Source organism: Loxodonta africana, chromosome 25 (assembly GCF_030014295.1).
Source record: "Loxodonta africana isolate mLoxAfr1 chromosome 25, mLoxAfr1.hap2, whole genome shotgun sequence".
Lineage (NCBI taxonomy): Eukaryota > Metazoa > Chordata > Mammalia > Proboscidea > Elephantidae > Loxodonta > Loxodonta africana.
In genome coordinates, this window is record NC_087366.1 from 21,590,780 (window position 1) to 21,614,739 (window position 23,960).

Below are 23,960 nucleotides of genomic sequence, written 5' to 3' on the forward strand. Positions count from 1 at the left end.
CCTGGCTGGTAATTTTCTATGCATGTGGATATTAAGTGAGCAGAAATGTACAGATACACTACACAAAATAATCACACGACAAATCTCTTTAAGCCTATAAAATTTTTTTTTTTTTTTTTATATAGCTAAGCACATTTCGTACTAGACCATAGGCCTACAATGGGCCAAAGCGCTTCTTTGCCTGTGTTCCTAGGGCCTGCAATTTGGCCCTATGCCTAGGCCAGAAAAAGGGTGAAGAGAATATTGGGGAGTAATACTGATGAGTATTTATTCCCTGAAATGCTGAGTTTTGAAGTTAGTGGGTTTAAGGGGCCAAGAGAGGTAATAATAATGGCTGAGATGAAGTAGTATAAGTGGGAGCTCTTTATAAACTGTAAAGCCCTATGTAAATGTAAAAGTATTAATAGTGAAAGCAGACTTGCTTATAGAAGGTCCTAAGTAAATGTTACATTTTCCTAACCTGAGGCAGAGTTCTACTCCAGGATTTCTTTTAGAGAAAAAGCAAGAGAAAAACTGGCTTTGTTGGACAGAAAAGAAACAAAGGGAAATAAACCCTGAAATCTTAAAACCAAACAATAGTTTAGCTTAACTCCTAAAAAATCTCTGCCCTGGGTGTTATGCTCTTTTGAGAACTATTTTTATGGGATTAAATCGACAACAGCAACTCAAAAGATTAGCTAGGAACCTTAGGAGGCATTGAGTTTCTGTTAATGAGGAAGGAACAACTCAGAAAAGGAGGGTGAGAATGGTTGGACGACTCAAAGAATGTAATCAACATCACCGAATTGTACATGTAGAAACTATGGAATTGGCGTATATTTTGCTGTGTGTATTCTCAAAACAAAATAAATAAAATTAAAAAACAAAATGTAAGTGCCCTTCCGTTTGCAGCCTATGTTGAACTCTGCCCACCACTCTTAAAGTGTCTGCCAAAACCTGACTGTCCCCTCCAGGCTCAGGAACGGAGTCCCAGTTGCCGTTCTGAGAGGTGGCAGCAGAACCTAGGTTCTGGGATAGCCTTGGGCTTGAGTTTCCAGAGCTAAAAGGGAAAGAAGTTAAACAATGAAAAAGCCCTCCCACCGGATTCCACCTTCTTCTGTTGGCCACTTCCTTCCTTCCCTCCTTTTTCCTTCCCTTCCTGCAGAAGCTACTCTGCCCCACCTTCCTTCCTGGAGAGAAGGGCCTGCCCTTTCCTCTTCTAGGGCTGGTGCCAAGGGATGAACTATGTGACTGTTGGGGGTTGGGGGTGGGTAGGGGTGAAGGAAGTCTAGAGGTGCAAGAGGCAGATGGTAGCAAAAAATGATCAAGCCGTGATGGAAAAAGAGATGTTTCGTCCTCAAGTTGCATTTCAAGAGTCTGTAGCCTGTTACCAAAGGCTTTCTTTACTTAAGCTTCCAGGCAAAGAGACTTAATGACAGCAACAACAGCAGAACCCCTACACTTTCACCTACAGCACCAGCCACGGTGTCCAAGTAATTTGATTTCGGGAGTAGAGAAAGGGGTAGTGTCATGGTGATACAAAGAAGGCTCAGTCAGGTAGCCATTTGCAAACTTTCCACTGTTCCACAGACCTCTGAGAGAAAAGTGGAAGGGAAACCAGGAAAGAGATATCCATAGGGTTTCTTCAAGTCTTGAAAAGACAGGAAGGAAAGTTGGTGCTCACAGGATTCGGAAAGGACAACTGAAAAGGTAACGTCGAGCTGCAAAATATGAGAGGTGAATAAAAACAAACAAAAAAACCCCAGTGCCCTCGAGTCAATTCCAACTCATAGCGACCCTGTAAGGCAGAGTACAACTGCCCCATAGTTTCCAAGGAGCACGTGGTGGATTCGAACTGCCAACGCTTTGGCTAGCAGCCATAGCACTTAACCACTACGCCACCAGGGTTTCCGAGAGGTGAACAGTCGCCCTTGTAACAAATGTACTATTAAGGTACCAAAGGAGATGAGAGTCAGGGTAAGGAGGAGGTCAAACGGACTTTTTTAAGGCAAAGCTTTGGACAGAGGGCCAAACTGGAGATGGGTAAAGACAAAGGCGGCACTCCAGGAGGCAGCTGAGAGGAGTGGAACCAAGTGAGAGACGAAGGCTAAAGTGGCAAGAAATCAAAGGGCCGACGGAGTGAAGGCCGGCTCAAAGGAAAAGATCCCAGGAAGGCCCCAGCTTTGTCTGGCGAGGGCGGCGGCGGGGGCAGCACGTGCAGCCGGGAGCGCCCTCCGCAGTCAGGCTCCGCGCCCAGGAGCGTCCGAGAGCAGGGGTGACGCGCGGGGGGCATCCTCGGTCCCTCCGATTAGCCGGGGCCTGCTGCCCGCGGGCCGCGAGCTACTAAAGGGGCGCATTGTTCTGTCCCGGGCCGCAGCAGATTGCCGCTGTCCTGCAATACCCTCGCACCCTGGCACGGCGCCACTGGCACCGCCCCGGGGTTGGAAATAACTGCGCCGTTCCCATGGCGACGAGGCAGCGACTCTCGCCCCCGCCTGCCCGCGGCCCTCCCCGCTCCGCCCGGCCCGCGGACCCCCGCCGCGGCTGCCTTCCCCCACCGGAGCGCCCCCCGGTAACCCTGGCAACAGCGGCTGCAGCACGCGGGCGGCGACTCCTAACTAGGCCCGGCCCCACGCGGCCTGCTGGCGGGCGGGGCGACGGAGGGCCCCGGAGCGGGCGCCGCGGGGGCCGGCGCAGGAAGCCTCCCCTCCCCCTGCTCAGGCCCGGAAAGGCGGGAGCAGCGGAGGAAGCCCTGCGGCGGCGGAGGCGGCGGAGCGGCCGTGCGCTCGTCGCCTTTTCTCACCGGACACTCTCCCGGCCCCGCCTGGCCTCCCGGTTCTTTTTAAATCCTCCCCGGATCACCCTTCCCTTCCTTCTGGAATGGGAGGAGACATCGGCCTGGGGTTCCCGGGCCTGCGTGGCCAGATGCAAGAAGGACCCGGCAAACAAAGCCCCCACCCCTGCCCGAGAGCCTGCGGCGGGAGAGAGCCGGAAGTGAGGGCCAAGGAGGCGCCCGGCTGGAGGGCAGGGATCGAGCGAGCCGGGGTGTGCATTGCCGGAAGCGCCCCCACGTGCCGTGGACCCTGTCTTCCCCCCGAGAGGAACGCGTTCACCCGTGGATGGCCCTCTTGGGTTTTGTTTGGTTGGTTGTGGTGAAGAGGAAGTGTTGCGGATCCTAAAATAATGCAGTTTCCAGGGTGCAGGGTCAGAATTGGGATGTGCCGAAGGACCAAGTCGGGGGAGGGAGAGCCTCAGACCAGGGGTGGTTCCGTTTATACAGTCTCCCTGCAGGGCAGAGTCTATATCTGACTTATTTGGCATGTGAGCTCCTGCAGGGCAGAACCCTGGCACATAAACCAACCAAACCCACTGCGGTCTAGTTGATCCAACTCATAGTGGCCCTGTAAGACAGAGTAGAACCGCCCCGTAGGGTTTCCAAGGCTGTAAATCTATGAAAGCTGACTGGCACATCTAACTCCAGCAGAGCTGCTGGTAGTTTGGAACCGCTGGTGGTTTCATACCGTTCACCTTTCAGTTAGCCGCCGAGCGCTCTAACCACTTCACAACCAGGTCTGTCCCTGGCACATAAACGACCCTAAACTAATGTTCAGTAAATGGATATAATTAAAACCAAACAGTGCCTTAGTCAGTTGTTCTGGGTGGATGGGGCATCCCAAGGAAATACACTAGGAAAGTATGCAAGGACCTTTAAAAGTTCATCCCAAAACAAACAGATGTAAGAATAAAATATTAATGCTTTGTATTTGTAAAGCCCTTCTCTCTAATAATGTCACCTCATTCCATATATATTTTCTACTTTAAACTCCTAAAGTCAAAATCCCAGAGCAGGACGATGGGCAGCTGTAGCAGGTTTCATATAGGGGCAGATATATCAAGCGAGGAGTCTCAGCTATGCTCATAGTGGAGGAATTTAAAGAGTTTAGATGTCACCAATTCCCAGAGCCCTATATTTTCTTTGAAGTGGGTATAGAGGGGTACCTTGGCATGGTGGAAGATTTGGGGGGTATACATTTAGAGGACCTAGGCATTAGACTTAGCTAGGCCACTTAGGCCAGAATTTCTTCACTTGCAGAATGGGCTGTTGTGAAGCTGAGATGGGACAATGTGAGATATTTTTCATAAACTGTAGAACCTGCCCTACACATGCTTTAGTTGTGGGGACGTCTATAAACTAGCATACAAGTCATGATTCATATACTATGGCTGCAAAATAACCAAGATATGTTGGTTATTTGTCCAGTACTGCAGTAAGATATAGCCAGCTGCTGTCAGTCTCCACTGAAAAAAATTCAGCTGCTTTTCCAGAGTCACTACATAGCCATGGCTCACGTTGGCATTAAAATACCAGATAACCTTCCTTTTACTTCTTAGCCGAAAGGACAGCTTCAACTACTACACACTCCCAAGTGTAGGCACCAAAACCCACACCCACAGGAGCATCCTCAAGGGACACAGAGTTATGAAAGAATAAATGCTGACAGATGACCAGAAAGAGACATTCTGTTGTCCAAGGGAGGAGAATAAGACAAGAGGGGGCTTGGACTCAGGGGAGTGCCAGATCTGCAAATGGGTTGGGAGTGGGGTGCTTGGGGGAGGTCTATGCTGATCAATAATCCTTTAACATGTCTTCCCTTAGAGCTGAGCCCCCCTGCTTCCACCTTGCATTTTGTTCAGCACTTCCACAGTCCTGTCATTTTTAATTCCTAGATATGTGACTACAGGGTCGCTATGAGTCAGAATTGACTCGATGGCAGTGGGTTTGGTTTGGTGGTTTGGATGTGAGTTGGAGTTGGCAGGATTTATTTTAAAATGAGGAACCTAAGACTCAGATTAAATGGCTTGGGGGAAGTCATATAGATTGTGTATGGCTGAACCAGGGCTTGAGCCTCCCTTAGACAACATCTAATCAACCAGTGCTAAGTAACTATGTGCCAGGCTCTGGGCTAGATTATAAGGATAGAAAGATCAATGTGTTACATGGGGAGGGCACAGACTGGTTGGGGAAAGAAACGTGAACAAATAATTACAGCAAGAGGAGGTCTCTGCAAGGATTAATTGGCCCAGAAAGCGTGTTGAGAGAGAGGTCCAGGCAGAGGAAGCCTGGGAAAACATAGCTTTTAGGGGAGCCACAAGTACTACTAAGGGCACAGTACAAGGTAGGGAAGGACGGGGAAGAGATGTCCTGGATGCCATTAGAGAGGTAATGTTCTCCACCCCCTGCCCAAGGATTCTGATTGCCTCCCCAAGGCCCTGGCCAAAAGGGAAAGCCAAACTTGAACAGGGATCAGGGCTGAGTCCTTAAGGACCTAATGTCCCAAAGGAGGAGCAAAAGGAAACATGTCAATTAGATTCCTATTGACACTTGCATAGTAAATTATTTTTTTGCTTGTTTGTTTGACCTGGAGTCTCTTAAGGGTTAGTTTCTTACAGCCCTAGTCATTTGTAGGTAAGTGGTAATATGCCTTAATTAGGAGAATATATGACTTGCATACCTATGGCTTTTTCTAGCAATGCCCTAGCCTTAGTCAATGTTTCCAGACAATCACTGGTCTCCAGAGACACAAGGTCTTCCTTCAGCTAATGTATGATCATCCCTCACAACAGAGCTGCAGATAAGAACCTTAAAGAAAGGACTAACATCTCTCCCCTTTTAGGAACCTTAGTCCAAATTTTCACCAGTTATAGTCAGATATGAGGAGTCACTTATCTTCTACTGTTTCTTTTATGGGTACAATTTGCATACTTTTGTGTATCACAATTTTAACCCACTCTTATTTACAGGGCTTTAAAAAAAAAAAAAAATCTCAACAGTCAAATCCCATCCTGGAGGAAGAGTAGGCCCTGTAGGGCTACATGTGCTTAAAGCCCCCTTCCCACACAAACCTGGTTCCAGAGGCCTGCCCATCTCCCAGGAGTACTCATTCTGAGCACCAGGCCAACAGCCAATTTAGGGGCTGGTTCTGGGATTTCAACATCTCTCTGCCTGGAATGGAGTGAAGAGTATCACCTCTATCTCACTGGAGACCTCATTAGAACTTGAACTCTGGTCTCTGTTCTTCCCAACGGGTTCAATACAGTGGAGAAGGTGAAAGGAGACAAGATGGGGTTGGGTAAACCTGCAACTCCCAGAGTAGCGGAGTCCAACAGCCTCTGAGACTTGGGAAGCGAGTAAACAAGCAATTACCAAAAAGAAAGCAAGGTAACCAGAGATGTGGCTTAAACGATTTGATTCCACTCACTGCCTGAAAGGACTTTTGCCTTGCCTCAAGCCTCACTCCCTCCCAGCTTCTCAAGGCTTATTTCACCACCCTCCACCTACTTTCCAAATGAAATTCCACCTTGGGTGGAAACAAGGTTCCAGGGTTGAGAGGGAGATGGCTCTATTCTGGCTAAATTCTTCTTAGTTTGGCCATTGTCAACATTACTGCTCTTTGTCTATGTTGTGAGAAGGAGAAAGAATCAGATGGTGCTGTTATCCTTCCTACCCAAATATTCTTTTGGGGAAGAGAGTTTGGAAGAAAAAGGTGACTCAGAATTTGCTTCTCAGAAACTGGAGCTGAAACCCAGCTGGGCTGCAGGAAGTGTAGGGTCTGAGTGAAAGAAACCTCACATTCCTTTCTCTATTTTGGCTTCTGAGCTCCCTCCTGCTTCTAGGCTAGTCCTGTTTTCCCCCCTCTGGTTCTACTGATATCAGTGAAGATCCTGGTACCTAAAAGCCTCCACATAGATAAGATTAAGGTCAGCACTTATCTTCAAAGAGTTTATAATCCTCCAGTTGAGGAAGGACAAGGTAAGGAATTTTAAAATATGGACATAAATAACAATACAAGGCAATGTACAATAGGTGCCTTTGGAGAAGTGCCCCTACTGCTACTTGGCCCCAGTAATTTCTCATCTAGATTACTGAACAGCCTGTAACTGGCCCCCTGCCTCTCCTTGCCTGTAGTCTTTCCTCTTTCCCCACTCCCATTTCTGCCTCCACACTACAGCCAGAGTGATGGATCTGAACACAAAACTGATTGGGTCCCACCCCTGCTTAAAAGCCTGTCTTGGCTCCCCTACATCTTTCAAGCTGAAACTAAACCCCCTAGCATGGCATGCCTAGCCTTTTGTGATCTGACTCCTCCTAATCCTTGGGGCTATGCCCACTCCACATCCATGCTTCAGCCGTTGCCGGATGGAAACCTCAGGCTTTTATCAGCGTGACTCATCTCAGCCAATAAATGAGAGACGAAGGTGGGAGATCAGAAAGGTGCTTTTATTTCATTGCGCAAGGAAAGGAACAGTTGGAGCTGCTGCCACCAAAACTGCTCAGCGAGGGTGTGAGGGAAGTTTACTTTTATGGGGTTTATAAGCAGGAAGTTCATGCAAGTTACATCAGCAATATTTTAAATCATACTACGAAGGTGCAACGGGGTTTACATATAACTTCATGCGTTGCATGTTCAGAAAATGGCAGTTAAACTTCACCCAGAGGCAGGGAAGTTACTATGTATGAGGTACTTAATGAGCTTACATGGCACCTAAACCAATTTCCTCTAGTTCTGGGCAGCAGTTAAGGAAAGAGGAACCAGGATGTTAATGTAAACTGTGGCTTGAGGCAGTGGAATTTTCTGCAACCTGGGGACCTCTTGTCTTACAACTAGAATGAAGTATTTGGAATACCCAGATGTTATCAGCTCTCTGGCCTCCGGCCTTTGCACTTGCATCCCTTTTATGCTTACTCTCTTGCTCCTTAGCTAACTCCAGTTTGTCTTTTGGGACTCAAACCAACATAAACCAAACCTGTTGCCTCCGAGTCGATTCCAATCATAGTGACCCTAAAGGACAGAGTAGAACTGTCCCATAGGGTTTCCAAGGAGCGCCTGGTGGATTCGAACTGCCAACATTTTAGTTAGTAGCCATAGCTCTTAACCACTATGCCACCAGGGTTTCCTTTGGGACTTAGCACAGGAATAACCTCTTCTTCCCAGGAACCCTTCTTGTCTGGATTAAGTTGTTGTTAGTTGCCATGAAGTTGATTCCAACTCTCGGCAACCTCATGTGTGAGAGTAGAACTGCTCCATAGGGTTTTTAGGGCTGTGACCTTTCAGAACCACACCTTATCAATATTACTATGTTACATAGTATTAAACCTGAATTGTAATGATGAGTTTTCCATTCCTTTCCCCACTAGACATCAGTTTCTTACTCATGTTAGTAGCAGTGCCTGGCACAGAGTAAACATTCAATAAGTAATGGTTGAATGAAATGCTGAATGGCAGGCAGAAGAGTTCATAGAGAATATGGGAAGTCATTGGAGGTTTTGGGGTCAGATATTGATAACATCACCAAACCTATGTTGTAAGATAATTAATCAGTTAGCTGTAAGATAGGGCTGCAGGGGATGAGGAGAAGAGAGATTGATGGCTGAGAGAGAGGGGAGAACAAACCAAAGATCAGGCAAGAATAAGAGCGTGAAGTAAAGACCTAAGGTGGTGACAGCAGCATTGGAAAACAGGAATGGATATTTGCTTCACTGTGGAGGTAATGCTATAAGCTTAAGCAAGTGTTTGCCTGTGTTGGCAAGATGGGGAACGTGGGAAAGATGAGGCCAAGGTCTGCAGCCCTGGGGCCTGAGAAGTAATGTGAGTAGAAGACCCAGACAGAAGTCAGGAGGAAGCCCTAGATGCAGACAGCAGTGGGGAAGGGGCTGAGGAGAGAGTCTGTCAGAAATGGTCAGTTTGTTTTTAGAAGTGGCTTCAGCTAATTGGGACAAAAAGCAAACAGACTGGAGGAATTTTGAGTGCTGGGTTGAGTTTTGTCTCTGTGTGGTCTAGGCCTGCAAACGGCAACAAGTTGGGACCTGCCTCATCCTTTCAGAAACTTGTGACAAAGGTCCAGTAAATTATGCTGGTTTGTGAGTCACTCTTAGAGCTTGAGCACTAAAAGATTCCACTGCTAAGTAGAGCTATTTGTTTTGAATTTTTTCCCCATGTTCCAGAGGACTTTTCTGGGAGATAGTGCTGTTTTTCCATCTGGATGGGGCTATGTTTTATCAAATACACTGCAGTTCTCAGTTCATTACCTTTTCCTAATTCTCACATTCTTCTGTTTTCTGACTCTGAGTTTATTTTAGTCTTGTGTTTCTCTTGAAATCATTACAGACATCTGTCTCTCTTGCCTTCCCCATCCATCCACCCCACTCTCCTCTCTCACTCCTGCTTTCATCTCCTCACCCTCTTGTCAGTTGTCTCAAGAGACCTAAAATGGCCTGGCTCCCCTCCCTCTCCACTCAGTATCCGGAGCCTCTTCGTTAGACATGTCTCAACCTGTTCTCAGCCTCAGACTAATCCTCTATAACACTGAAAATGACAGATGAGGTCAGACTTGGGGGGGAGGGAAGGAGGAGACAATTTCTTACCCAGGAAACCACGCTCATTCATAACTAGCTTTCCAAATGAGTGCAGAGTATGATTGTGTGTGTGTGTGTTTTCTGCTGGCAAGCACCCCAAGTAACGCTTTCCTCATCGTACATGCCTGCATTCCAATATGTTTTAAACTCCTCATATATAAAGGGGACAAAGCATCAGAAATCTACATCCTTAGATGAGTTGCTGGAAGCGTTAGGGTTCCGGCAAATGATGCTTTTATTCTCCACCATCCTCTAGCAGTTTGTTACCCTGCCAACTGGTAGGCAGGAGTTTAAATTGCAGAGGTCTTCATGGGCTGAGAGTGAGGAAGAGAGTGCAGGCTGCTGATATTAACAAGGTCCCTGGAGTGATTTATTAGTGTCTCCAGTCTCCTTTTATTTGACAAGAGAAGGAAAGCAAAGTGGGTTATTCCTCCTGATAAGAGACCCATACTTAGGAGTTTATATATTCAAATGCCATTCACCCTCAGTATAGCTGTTTCCAGGTAGCCCTAATTTTGTAATGGTTAAGTGCTCAGCTGTTAACGGAATGAAGGGTGGTTCAAACCCACCGAGTGGCTCCCAGCTCTGTGGGAGAAAGACCTGGCAATCTGCTTCCATAAAGATTACAGCCTGGGAAACCTTATGGGGCAGTTCTGCTCTGTCCTATAGGGTCACTATGAGTTGAAATTGACTCCACGGCACACAACAACATAGCTCTTTCTTGCAAACATTGGTCCTGTCTTAAGATATGCACAGGCCCTTTTTTAAAAAAATTTTTATTGTGCTTTTGGTGAACGTTTACACATCAAATTAGGTTCTTACTCAACAATTTCCATACATATTGTTCAGTGACATTGGATACATTTTTCACAATATATCAGCATTCTCATTATTTTCATTCTGGTTGTTCTGTTTCCATTAATCTAGCTTCTCTGTCCCGTCTTACTTTCTCATCTTTGGTCTAGGGTAAATGTTTACCGATTGGTTTCATTTAGATGAAAGCCAAAACAAACCAAACCCATTGCTGTCAAGTCAATTCTGACTCATAGCTAACCTATAGGAGAGACTAGAACTTGCCCCATAGAGTTTCCAAGGAGTGACTGGTAGAATCAGACAGTTGACCTTTTTGGTTAGCAGTGAATCTCTTAACCACTGCACCGCCAGGGCTCTTTGATTTAGATGTTTTGTGTGTGTGCGCACACGTGTGTGCGTGTGTGCACTTTAGATAAAATTTACAGAGCAAATTAATTTCTCATTCAACAATTTATACACGAAATGATTGGTTGCAATCCCCATGATGTATCAACCCTTTCCCCTTCTCCACTCCAGGATCCCCATTTCCATTTGTCCCGTTTTCCTGTGCAGGCCCTTTTGATTGACCCAAGGTCCTCTTTAGCTGCCCTCTTGGCTCTATTTTGCCTTTTATGCTGAATTCTTTGGAGAAGAGGCTACAGCTAGAGCCTACACGTTCTTTCCTCCACTAGTTTTAGAACACCCTAATCTGGTTTTCTCCCCCATCTTCTCCCAGAACCTCTCTCAAAAGTCACTGATGACAAATCTTTAGTTCAATGACATTTTCTTTGTTCTCATTTTTCTTGACTTTTCTGCTGCCCATCTCCCTTGGCATTAGCCTGGCTCTACTCCCACCCCTCCCAACGTGTGTTCCCATTGACAGTTGACAGCATCCTCTTCCTACTCCAGCCCCTACCATTAGGCTTCCCCATCCCTAGATCATCTGCTTTCTGACCTTCTCTCTTCCCTGGAGAGTTTCTTTATTTTCACAGCTTTAAGGACCATCTCTAAACTTGACCGTGCCCCACTAGGGAGCAGCATATGAGAAGGCCCAGCAACTGGCAAGAAAGTTACCCAAACTGCAGATAGTTCCATATGCCTGGAGGCAGCATGTGTGAGAGGGAATGGCAAGGAGAAGGCAGGCCTTGAGTGACCTCAAACTCAGAAACTCACACCTTGTCCTGAGATAAGTGGAAATACCTGCTTTTTAAACCTCAGTGTGCAGACAAATCACCTGGGGATCTTGTTCAAACGCAGATGCAGTAGGTCTAAGATGGGGTCTGAGATTCTGCATTTCTGATAAATTCCCAAATTATGCTGCTGATCCATGGACTGTAGTTTGAGAAGCCAGGGTAGTGGTGGCTCAGTGGTAGAATCCTCGCCTGCCATGTGGGAGACCCGGGTTTGATTCTCAGCCAATGCACTGCACGTGTAGCCACTACTCATCTGTCCATGGAGGCTTGTGTGTTGCTGTGTTGCTGAACAGGTTTCAGTGGAGCTTCCAGACTAAGAGAGAATAGCAAGAAAGGCCTGGCAATCAGACTGAGACAGAGTAGGAGAAAGGCCTGGCAACCTACTTCTGAAAATCAGCCAATGAAAACCCTACAGATCACAATGGTTCCTTTCACAAGTGATTATGGGGATGGTGTAGAACTAGCAGCATTCAGTTCTACTGTGCCAAGGGCCCATTAGATTAACAAGACAACAACACACTTGTCTACCATCAGATTTTGTTGGGATTTTTTAGTTGTTTTTGCATCTCCTCTGGGTAATGTAATTGCCTTGAAGGGCAGGATGCTGCTGTTTGCCTCTTTGTATTCCCACTTGATGAGGTCCTCTTGGGTGTTCCTGTAAATACTTAATTGATAGGACCAGTGCTTAGATGTTTATATCTTCTAGCTTTGCTTTACAAGCATTAATTTATCCTCAAATCACAACTCTGAGGCAAGTGGATACTTTTTTAAAAAACTATAAACAGGAACCAAGAAAGATGAATGACTTTCCAAGTAATGAATCATATTTTCAGATTCAAGTCCACGAGTCCTTTGCTCAGAGGGGTCTAAAGGAATTAATCCAGGGTGAATTCTAACACTGCCTCTGCCTGGGTCCTCACTTGACCATTCAAGATGATGTACTCACTCTCTGGACTTCTTTACTCTTTTCTGCCTCATAAGTAGGGGACTCTCTCCTCATCCTCTCCCCTCTTTCTGTCTCAGCAGCATTCAGGAGCCTTAAAAACCTGCAAACTATGTTCAGAGGCCAGATGCCTGATGCTGAGGTGACTTCAAGGTTGGGAAGCAGACAGCTGGGCCAGCCCACACACCAGATTCGCCCACGACTTTACAGCTGCTCTCAGCAGTGCAGACTGGGAGCGCCTTTGAAAAAAAAAAAAAAGGCATTTCGAAGAGGGGTGAGGGTGGGGGGAGAAAACCACAGAAATCCTAAAGCAGAACAACCCCAGCTTAGCGTCCCATGTATTTCAAGTTCACTGTCTGAAATGGAATCTTTGCTTTCAGGGATTTCTCCATGGCCATAAAAAGGCCACTCCAGTCTCAGAAAGTAGGTCACACAGAGAGAAAGCGAGAGTGAGCTGATAAATGCAGATGCCAAGGTACTTCACCTTTTTTCCAAACCAAAAATAAAACCTGGAAATTGTCTGAAAACAGAAGGTTGTGGAAGAAAATCTAGTGGGTGTGTTCCAGCCTTAGATTGCCCTCGGCAGCAGCAGACCTTCATGAGCAGTATAACTTGACCCAGTGGCAGTTCCTCTGCCCCACCCAAAACCCACACCCTCTCACTGTCTTTTCACAGCCCTCCTGCTCACTTCCTGCAGGTCACCTCTGCTGCAGATCCCAGCGGGTTATAACCTCTCCCCATCCCCACTTCTATTAACTCACTGTAAGGAGTCTCCATTAATCAAACAAAGCCTAGAAGGGGTAACAAGGCAAAGAGACACTCTTGGATTTCTCCATCTAAGCGCTCTGTGATTCATTATCTGTTCTAGAAAGCCACACGTACAGCTCCAGCAAAGGGAAAGGAGTACAGAAATGCTGTGTAGCCCACGTCTGGGGCTGGAATTAAAATACGAGCTTTCTGGCTTTGCCTCTCCTTTCCTCAATCTGGCCACAAGCCAGGTTGGTTTTCAGCTGCTGCCCTCATTTCTAGAATGGATACTCCCCTACCCACCCCCTGCCGTTATGATGGAATTGGGGGTCTGGTGAGGCATGGGGAGAGGATGACTTCTAGCTACCACAGATGTGGCTTGCTCTCCAGAGACCCAAGTCCCTTTGCAAATCTCATGGTCAGGAAATCCAACTTCTTGCCTCTCCTTCACAAGTTCAGGCATTCCAAATCACAACCCTTTCCTGAGCAGTAAGGTCCTTCCCCAGGCAAACACGATGAATGTGAGTATCCTCAAGAGAAGGTCAAGGGAGGGAAGACTCAGACAGAGATGGCAAGAGAAGACAGCTACTGCACTAAAGGAAGTATCAATGCCACGAAGGGCAGGACAATGTTGTGACTGGCTAGAAAGAAATAGCCAAGCAGGTGTGGATCAACTTGGAGAAAAACTCTAGTGGGTGCTATCCTGGATTCAGGAAGGAGATCAAACGTGGAAATAGCCAAAGGAGCTACTTCACCCTATGACAACATCAGTGCTTTGAGCAAATGGAATACACATTTGCTCAGAGGGAATAGAATGATAGAATGATTTTCCTTTTACCTCAGAGAAAGCAAGTTTTTAACAGGTACATGCCCTAAATGCTGAGAGGTGGAGAAGACCAACCAGGTGAGAAGACACGGCCTTCAGCACATCTCTGAGCTCTAGAAAAGCTGAAAGGGTCTTGCCTTAACATCTAGTTGGAACGATTAGGCTGGAGCAGCCCAGCAGAGGCCCAGTTCACAGTAAGAAAGCAGAGGGGTAGGCCAGGGCTGACTTGGTGCTAAAAGGGTAGAAAAGGGGAAGCTGAGTCTCACGTTCATCCTGTAAGAGATATGGCCTATCACATAGACATACAGGCTTCTTGTGACCATGTCCCAGAAAACTTCATTATATAAAACTCTAGATAAGTAGATTTGCCAATAAATGTCACAGGCCTGATAAGCTATGCTGGTCCCCTGAAAGAATCACCCCTGAAAGAGATGCTCAGTGGCACTGGTGGGGACCAGCCCTTCTTCCTGCAGCTTCCGAAAGCTGGTCGCCAATACTCTTTCTCACCTGCCCGTAAGTGGGCAGCGTCCAGTTGTGCAGGCAGCTGCTGGTCGGAGAGTAGGGGAGAGGAAGAGGCCCTTTCAGGAACGCAATCCCTGGAGGCTTCTCCTCGCTGCTTGCAGGATTCCAAAGGTCTGAGACAAACTCCAGGATATAGCTCAGCAAAGACGCTTTGGGCTTATATTCCTCTGGGAGAAAGCAATTGCTGGAGAGGGATTTTATTTTTAAAAGCCTCATTTCCACTGGGGAGGAGTGGCAGGCAGGCATGGGGAAAAACTGGATCAGGAAGGAGGCATTTAGCTAGGTGTGTGTATCTTTTTATGCTTTGCACATACTCTATTCTCTGTTGTGCCCTTGAGAATTGTTACTGAAACACTTTGAGGAGCATGAGTTAAGATCACTGGGATTCCCCAGCATCAACTCTGCTTCTACTATGTTTTTCCTCCTAAGGCTTTCCACTGGGTAGAATTTTAAATTTCAACAATGATTCAAAGGCTGAGGGATAAACTGTTCATTACTGGATAGAGTGCCAGGAATCCTGGGAAGCAGACCTCACTCCCCACTAGAGTACTGCACTTAATAGTAGTGGCTCCTTTCATAGTCACGGGAAGGTTGGATCAGGGTTTCTTTTCATTCCAGTCTTCTTTCAATAACTGCTGGGATAAAAGCAAGCCTAGGAGAATAAAAAATTCACAAACAAGACAAGAATGAAATATTTAGGGCAAGAGATCAGAAGTCCTTTGGTTATTCAGTGAACTGAACTAATTCTGCTTAAAAAAAAAGTATAAAGAAATAAATGTCCATCAAACTCTATGTCACAGTGAATATTAACCTTTCGACCCTGTCACACAGGCTCTGAGCTAGGTTGCTGTGCCTAGCAAGTTGAAGTAAGAGGGACTCAGACTAATCCAGCGATAAAATGGGGCATTTTTTTGTCACTAATTCTTTTCCTAATATTTACTACATCCTTATTCTGAGAAGCATTCTTCCAAAGTTGTTAAATGACCCATTCCCTCTCACTTCTCATCCCCAAATCCAATCAGGGATGAATGGGAGGAATGGAAGGGTTATTATTGCTCTATTAGGTACCATAGAGAAAACCTAATTACTTTGGAGGAACAGTTCAAGCTTTCTATCATCAGTTCCTTTCCCCAAATACCATCAGTGGTTTCTGAGAGTAAAGACAGGTTTAAAGTGACATGGCTAAGAAGTAGTATAATAAAACTTTGTTCCCTATTAATGTGATCTTCTTGGAGTACCTGTCAAAAGGACTTTAAACATCTGGCTTTTATATGGCAGTCGAAAAATTTTTTTCCAGACCAAAGCAAAGGTTAATTTGATCAAGAAACCAGGTTCCTGTCAGAGTGGTCAAGAACATGGTAGGTGCTAGAAATCTGGACTCACTTCTGATCGCACCGAATCTGATTTAGTTGCATGTGATAACCCTGTTTTGGCATCGGGAAGGTTTTTTCCAGGACCTATCATCAATTAGCAAGGTTTAGGAAATATTCAATGTCCAAGCAATTCAGGTTAAAAATAACTCTGTGGGCTGTTTTTCCACCCCACCCCCTTTACTCATCCACAGAAAGCATTTGTACGTCAACAAGATCAACAAGATCTTTGCTTCGTGATATTTTCTTCCCTGCTTACTCTTCCCTGAAAATAGAGTTGTTTGATACAATCAGGAATCATAGGGTTGGTGTGAGACACACAGCAGCAAAACTATACTATTGGAATAAAGCTTAGTGACTGCTAAGTGTCCTGAGAAAACCAGAATAAAAGAACCCAGCATTCACAGATAGGATAATTTGAAAATATATTCTCCCTTCTTCTCCTTTCTTATAGACAATTCTTTAACCATAACAGATCTGAGTTATACAGAGAATTGACTTCTATATTAACAACTGAGCGCTTACTAGTAAACGTTATCAGGTACTTTTCTAAGAGCTTTATATACATTAACCGTTTCATTTTCACATCTCTATTGGAAACCCTGGTGGCGTAGTGGTTAAGAGCTACAGCTGCTAACCAAAAGACTCGGCAGTTCGAATCTACCAGGCGCTCCTTGGCAACTCTATGGAGCAGTTCTACCCTGTCCTATAGGGTTGTAACTGACTCCATGGTAGCAGGTTTCGTTTTTTCGTATGAGGTAGATAGAATTATCCCAATTTCACATTTGAGCAAACTGAGGCACAGAGAGAAGTAACTTGTGCAGGGTCCCAAAGCTAGTAAGTGGCAGAGCCTAGATACAAATTCAGGCAGTCTGGATCCACACAGAGCCCATGTTCTAACCACTATACATAATGCTTCTAAAACAGTATTGTAGTAATATGATCTTTTTAATTCCCTAGAAGCCTGTACCTCCCCCCAAATCAAATATACCAATTTACAGTCTCTAAATTAAGCAGACACATGGTCCCATGGTTCATTTTAATGTGAAACTAAGGATCAACACAAAACTTTAGTCTCACCTAAATCATATCAACTCCCTTAAACACACCAAATGTTACCCCCCTTCAAATATAAAAATGCACTGAGATATCTGTTTGAGTGTAATAATTACTTTCTAACAACAGGAAACGTTTGCAGAATTAAGCCCTGAGCACCTTCTTCAGTTTAAGTAGTCAGTACTCAATGGATCTTTTGTGGCTATAATAGAACTTAAGTAGCTAATCTCTGGGGAAAAAAAAAGTCAATTTTAACAAGAGCCTAACTAAAGAATGTTTAATTCTAGGAATATATTACAGTGGTGGACACAAAATAAGTTGTTTTTGAACCCTTATACTTAAGGAACCACTAATAGATTTACAAAAAATATCAAAATACTGGCCAACTTAGGTTTGGCAGAACTTCCAATACTCAGGACTTTGGTAAAACCAAGGCACCACACATATGCTCCTTCTGCTCAAAGGTCATAAACCAAAAAACCGAAACTGTTGCTGTGGATTCTGACTCACAGCAACCAGAGAACAGAGCAGAACCACCCCATACCGTTTCCAAGGCTGTAAATCTTTACTCGCAGAGTGGCTGGCGGGTTTCCTTTAAAAGCTGAGCACTTAAAAACTGCGCCACCAGGGTTCCTTCAAAGGCCACGACCTTTACTTAAAGCTGTGTCTCATTTTTCTTCCGTTTTTCCCATGTCTTCAACACCCTGTTTACTCATAAGTCATAGGCAAGTGCCATCTTTTAAAGTACTACCATATTTTAGGACATCATTCTCTAATTGGTTTGCTTCTGAAATGGGTACAATACCCTTCAAATATTGGAACATTTTTCCTAGACAAAAAGAAAAAGTTCTCTTGAATCCAGTAATTTTAGTAAAATCAACTGATGACTTGGTTGTCATCACCCATTTACCTTCATCCAAACACTGATGTCACCATTTGGGTTACAAAAGTGACTCAGAAGTTTTCCTAAGTGAGAAGCCAAATTTGCCTAGCCCTCCTTGGCCTCCTACCTTAACTGGTTTGAAACGAGCAATTTCCCTTTCACTGAGGCATTTGCTTTCTATCCATAAAAGAAGAAAAAAAAAAAAAAAACTTAAAATTTCCATCCTGACATTCACTGGAATGCAGAGACGGATCTGACCAGTTGGACGAGTCAGTCTCATTAGCTTCCTCATAGTTCTACTAGACTTCTGAAGTAAGCTACTATCCAAACTTTTTTTTTTTTTTTTTCAATAACAAAGCTGAATGACGACCCATGCTTTACAGTTTAACAAGGACTAAAAGAAAGTTCGGGTGGAAGTATTTTTATAGATGGGAAAGGCTTCAAAAGTTGAACCTTAAGTTATTTAATATTAAACAGATTATTATTAGACTGGTCTGTAGAAAATCAAATTGGCCTAAATTGACTTTTAAAGGGGAGTGTAGTGGCAGGTTTCAAGAAACAGGCAGGCTATTGATATTTTAATAGCAGCCCTCAGATCTGGAGAGAAAACCTTACATATGTCTCTTTTGATATTTAGTGAAGTCTCAAACCATGTCCCCCAGTCTGTGTAAGACTGATATTAAGAATCACATCTTCAATTTTCTGGTGGAGACCTTAGTTCCCCTCCTCCCACTTCCTTCCCAACCAAGACAGGTGATTACAGACAAGGAGCCAGTGAATTTGCTTCAAAATATTTAATACGTGTTAGACACGTAAAGTTACATTTTTATACAAAAATCAATACATTGAAGGAGAAAATACTGTACAAAAACCTTATCAGCTCCCCCAACCTTTATACAACAAAGACTGGAGTCGCCATGTCTACAAAACCATAAGGTCTTTCCACTTAGGGCTTCTGTCTGTAAACTTTGTTTCAGGCAACACTTTTTAAAAACACTGTGTAGTAGTTCTGAGCTAGAGCTTTTAAAAATGTATCTTTTCTCTATGAACTCCCTATTTCCAAGCTTGAACTCTTCTGGGAAGTTTATCAAGCTTTCTACCCTGTGAGAAAGAGATGGGCTGTTAATATTCCCTTTCCCAGAGTAATCACAGGGTATAAACGTTTCTTCGTTGAGAGAGAAAGGTGGGGAGGGAGAGAAATAACATAAGTCTCTGGCTCCAGACTAAATCCCTCTAGTCTTAGGAAATCCTGTGAGGAAACGCCACTCCGGGCCCTGGTGTGGCTCTAGCTTTCATGTGAGGGGTGTGTGTAAAGTCCCTTCCTCCCCTGAGAACGAATGGGGAACTCCCCATTTTCTCCGCTTCCTTCTCGGTGCTGTCGGCAGAGGAAAGTCCCTGTCTGCCCCCGATCTCTTAAGCCCGCGGGAAGGGGTGATGCATTCAAGAAAGACAAAATAGTCTTAATTCAACAAGACAAACTTGCATACACACAGACATACACATACACAAAAGTTAACAATCGTTCTCTTCCCCAAAGCCTCCAACTCCCAAGTCTCGAGACGAGGCTCCCGAGTCGTGGCACAGCAGGGCTGCCGAGCCCACAGGCGGTTTCTGCCGCCCGGCAGCCACCAGTCTGCCCAGCGCGCCCAGCGCCTACGGTCTGGGGGGTCCTCGCAGCCGGGAGAGGCCCAGCCCTCCATTCGAGGACGCCCACTGCTCAATCTCCTTCCCTCGCAGGGACCCGGGGGGCTCAGAAGGCCACGATGGCTGTGCTCCAAGGGCTCATGTCTCTCAGCACCGGCTTATCGCAGCAGATCTGCCCGGGCTCGGCGGCTTCCGGCGCGCTCTCCTCGCCCTCTTCTTCCTCCAGGCCGCCCCCGGGGCTTTTTTTCCGTAAGAGTCCCGAGAAGCTGGAACCGAAAATGCTAATGAGATTCGCCACGTTACCGGTCTCCATCTCCTCCTCCTCGTCTCCCCCGCCCGGCTGCTCCTCCAGGTGCCGGCGGGGCTTCTTCAGCGGGGTCGAGTCGGGCACCGGGCAGCCCGCGGGGCCGCCGCCCGCCCCCGCCGCGCTGCGCTTCCTGGGGCAGACGGGGGGCGGCGCGGGGGGCTCGTCGTCGGCGGCCCTGGAGGCGCAGCGGCAGTCAGCGCGCCGGGACCCGGTCGGGGCGCCCGGCTTGTCCTCCCTGCCCACCGGGCAGCAGCAGTGGCGGCGCGCGGCCCGAGGCTCCTCGGGGAAAAGGTCCGAGCCTCCGGCGGGGACCCTGGGCTCTCCGGCCTCCACCTTGTGCGGTCCCTCCACGCGGCGCCAGGCAGCTTCCGCCGCCTCCGCCTCTCCGCCCAGCAGAGTGTCCCCGGTTCCCGTCACAGCGGCCGCGGGCTCCGCGCCACCCGTCCGCGGCTCGCCTGGGGCAGCGGGACGCTCCGGCTGCGGCTCGGCCTCCTGCCAGGTGGCGCGGGCGGCCGGCGGTGGCGGCTCCCCCCAGCCGGCGGGTGGCCTGGCTGCCGGCTCCCGGGACTGCTGCGGCTCCCGGGTCTGCTGCGGCGGCTCCCAGGACTGCTGCGGCGGGGCGCCGGGGCTCCCCGCGGGGCCGGCCAGGTAGAGGCCCGGGCACGGGTCACTCAGGTATACCTGGCGGGCGCTGCGAAGCACCAGCGAGACCAGCAGGTTCTTGTGCAGCTTGATGCCGCCGCGCTGGACCCGGGAGTTGTAGATCTTGCCCAGCGAGATGCTGACGATGCGATGAGCCTCCAGCTTGAACTCCATCCTGCCTTCCCCTTGCCCAGGGTCGGCGCGGAGGTGAGAGGGGTGAGCCCCGGCCGCACGTTCGGAAGCTCGGAGGGGAGAGGCGTAGACAAGCCCGCTCCGTGGGTGGACCCTCGGAATCTGAAGACTCCGAAGACAAACGACGGGTGACGCTCGCGCTGACTCCCTAGCCCGGTCACGCAAAAAGCCGCACACTTTTGGGTCCGGTCGCTAACTGAGGGCAAACCTGCCGGCCCGCGCCTTATATAGGCCCCTCGAGCGCCAGCCAATCACGAAGAGCCGCCAACCGTTCTGGGGCCGGTAGGCGCGCCCGTGTGCTACGCACCCAGCCAATCGGAGAGCGAGGAGGGGAGCATGGGCCGATTCGAACGTTAGTCCCGCGGAGCAGGCTCTTAAAGGGGGCGACGGCGTGCATCCGACAGACGAGTGCGGTCTGGGCGGGTGATCGGAGGGCGGAGGGCGAGTGTTTAGGTAGGAGGTGTACTCATGGTTGCTATTGTTGGGAATTAAAGATTCTGGCTTGTGCCCTGGCTTGCCAAAAACAAAGCTCCAACCATTGGCACTTTCATCTGCCTCTGGCAGTGGACTCTGCTCGACAATAAAGTCCTGCTCCCGCCCCATCAGCTCCCCATTTCCGGGCAGCACGCACCTGTAGATGCCTGGTCACCGAGGACATGGAGAAGATGACAATATCTGCAAGAGGAGACCCTGGTAGCAGGTACTTTAAAGTAGTATTACTACAAGATGTTTGGCAAATACACGTTTTTAAGAGTTCCTTGCACCGGAAAACCAATGGCACACACACACTTTACCACCTGCCAGTGCTAAAAGTTCCTAAGGAGTAATTGAGTGGGGCCAACAGTTAAGCACTGCTCAACCACTAGCCAAAGGTTAGCGGTTGGAACCCACCCAGAAGCCCCTCAGAAGACAGGCCTGGTGTTCTGCTTCTGAAAGGTCATAGCCTTGAAAACTCTATGAAGCACAGTTCTACTCTGACACACGTGGGGTCACCATGAGTCAGAATCAACAGCAACTAACCGCAACAAAAGTCCCCGTTTTAGGCTTCTTATCAAAGAATTGTGCCTAAGTCCAAAAGTACTCGTTCTCCACTAAACATCTATCCCTTTGTTCTCTAGATTCTAGAACACACCCGTTTGTCACATATGTTACAAATAAAAAGTGTTACACATTTTCCAAGATGATTTTTCTTCAAGAACTGACCAGTCCATCTTTGGAAAATTCTAGCAAATTCTAAAAATACAAATAGAGAAGTCCGGTGTTCCCATCGTGATGTCATAATTTTATTTTGCATCAAGGTAAAAATATAGGGGGAGGCTGTTCCAGAATTATCTGGTCAGTCAGCAACTTATTCCATTTATTGATTCTTAGTACATGGCATCAGAGCAGAATCACAACAGGGTTGTCCAGGGTCCAGGACTGGGAACCTGGATCTGCCTGATGAATCTGGGCAAATAACCTCAGGATGCTTTAATTTTCCCAGCTCTAAAAAGGAGAAGTCACACACCCATCTGGCCTATTACAGAGATAATGAGTGACAGCTCTCAGCCACAATCTGAATCATAAAACTAAGCACAGCTTTCTTGGAGTCCATGTAGGAGTGTTTGCCTGATTCTGCACCTGGGTTTGGCCATGTTGTGCATTTAGTTAGGAGAAATACTAGTGAAAGAAGGTGGGCCTGATAATGGCCAGTTCACAATCAGGAGGCCAGTGGGTCAGTGGCGCTACCTTTGTTTGCCCATACCTTAGTGGTAACTGGTTTTTTTTTCCTACTGGTAAGTGAGATACAAGAATGTGAGACCCAGAGTACCCCGCCTGAGAATTTTCAGCCTGAATAGAGGAGATGAAATAATGATGTAAATAATTATGAAAACAAATAACATTTGTTAAATAATAACATAAGAAAGTTTTTCTTTTGTTTTCTCTTTCTATGAGTGCTATTAGTCACTATAAAACAGTGGTTAAGAGCACAGGCTCTGAAGACCAACTTCCTTGTTTGGATTGCCCGTTCCATATCTTATTTGTTGTGTGACCTTTGGCAAGTTATTTTCACTTCTTTATGCCTCATGTCTTTTTCATGTGATAAGAGAGGTAATAATTGTCCCTATCTTGTGGAAATTTTGTGAAAATGAAACAAAGTAATACATGTAAAGATCTTAAAACAGCACCTGACATTTTAACTGCAACAAGAAAACCAAACCCATTGCCACTGAGTTGACTCCGACTTACAGCACCCCTTTGGGACAAAGTAGAACTGCCCCGTAGGGTTTCCAAGCCTGTAAATCTTTACAGAACCAACCTTTCGGTTAGCAGCCAACCGCTTAACCACTGCACCCCCAGGGCTCCTCACCTGACATATAGTAAGCTGTTAATATCAGTGTATGTTAGTTGTTCCTGTATATCCATTCCATCCACACACAATATTGGAGTGGGAGAAGAACCTCGGGATAGAAGGTATACAAATAAAATTGATTCTATATGGATCAGCACAAAGGTGTTTCCTATGAGGCGGAGGTTAAAGATGTCCCAAATGTCTCGCTTTTCCAAGCCGCTTTACCACTCCATCATCTCTAACATCAACTACTCCCTCTCGCCTCAGTACTCTCCCTCCTGTCTTTGGATTCCCTAATTTCCTGCAACATCCCACAGAACTAATGGACCATATAAAGGAAATGGCTCACGGGGTTTTAGAGGCTGGCAAGTCCCAGATTTATAGGTCAGGCATAGACTTCTCCCTGGCAGTCAGTCTCTGCCCAAAGGCATTCAGCTTTCCCGCTCCGTGGGCATGCCATCTCCTGCAAGTCTCTGCTGCTGATCTCTCCTTCTTTGGTGGTGATGGGCTCTCCCGCTGCTCTTTTAGGGCAAGACTGACCAATCCCATTGGTAGGCCACAATTGCCCTATCACAGAATCACCTGGGTGGGAGTTATAAGACCATGGCTGTAAAGGCCACGCACAGAAGTAATTAATCCACCACAGAAGAAACTTTCACAGAAGTACTTGAGAACAGTGTTGAAAAACACTGAGGGAGGACCCACAAGTTCCAAGCAACAACAGCAGCAGCAGCAATAGTAGCAGAATCTAGCACAGGGAACATCCAATTTGGCAGGTGTGCCCAGCACCTGCACTGAAATAAGTGGAAAAGGCTAGAAGCAGAGACTAGGACTGTATGATATTGGGTCCTAGATGCCTCGATACGAAGATGGGACCACAGGGAGCTACTAAAGGTTGTTGAATAAGGGAACGACAGAATGGATAAAACTGTTGGCTCAGGAAGACCACTGAACTATGAAGCTCATGTGAAGTTTAGGCAGAGTCCTGAAGGCCTCAACTAGGGTGGAGGTAGCAAGAATGAAAAAACAGAGAGATAAAAGGAATCTTTGTGATGATCTAGGATGCTCCCCTGCCCCCGGCAGGTCACTGATAGCACAAGCTTCTTGCCTTGGGTGA

At 46.9% G+C, this 23,960-nt stretch overlaps 1 protein-coding gene across 1 annotated transcript; it reads right to left on the reverse strand.

Moving 5' to 3' along the window:
- Positions 1–15,313: 15,313 nt before the first annotated feature.
- IER5 (immediate early response 5) lies at positions 15,314–20,719 on the reverse strand. Its single transcript, XM_064276556.1, has one exon. It carries the CDS (start codon positions 20,491–20,493, stop codon positions 19,477–19,479), a length of 1,017 nt encoding a protein of 338 aa, XP_064132626.1. The 5' UTR covers positions 20,494–20,719; the 3' UTR covers positions 15,314–19,476.
- Positions 20,720–23,960: the final 3,241 nt, after the last annotated feature.

Bases quoted from the DNA above. Each gene is read 5' to 3' on its own strand.
- IER5 (XM_064276556.1), bottom strand. From the start codon at position 20,493: ATGGAGTTCAAGCTGGAGGCTCATCGCATCGTCAGCATCTCGCTGGGC.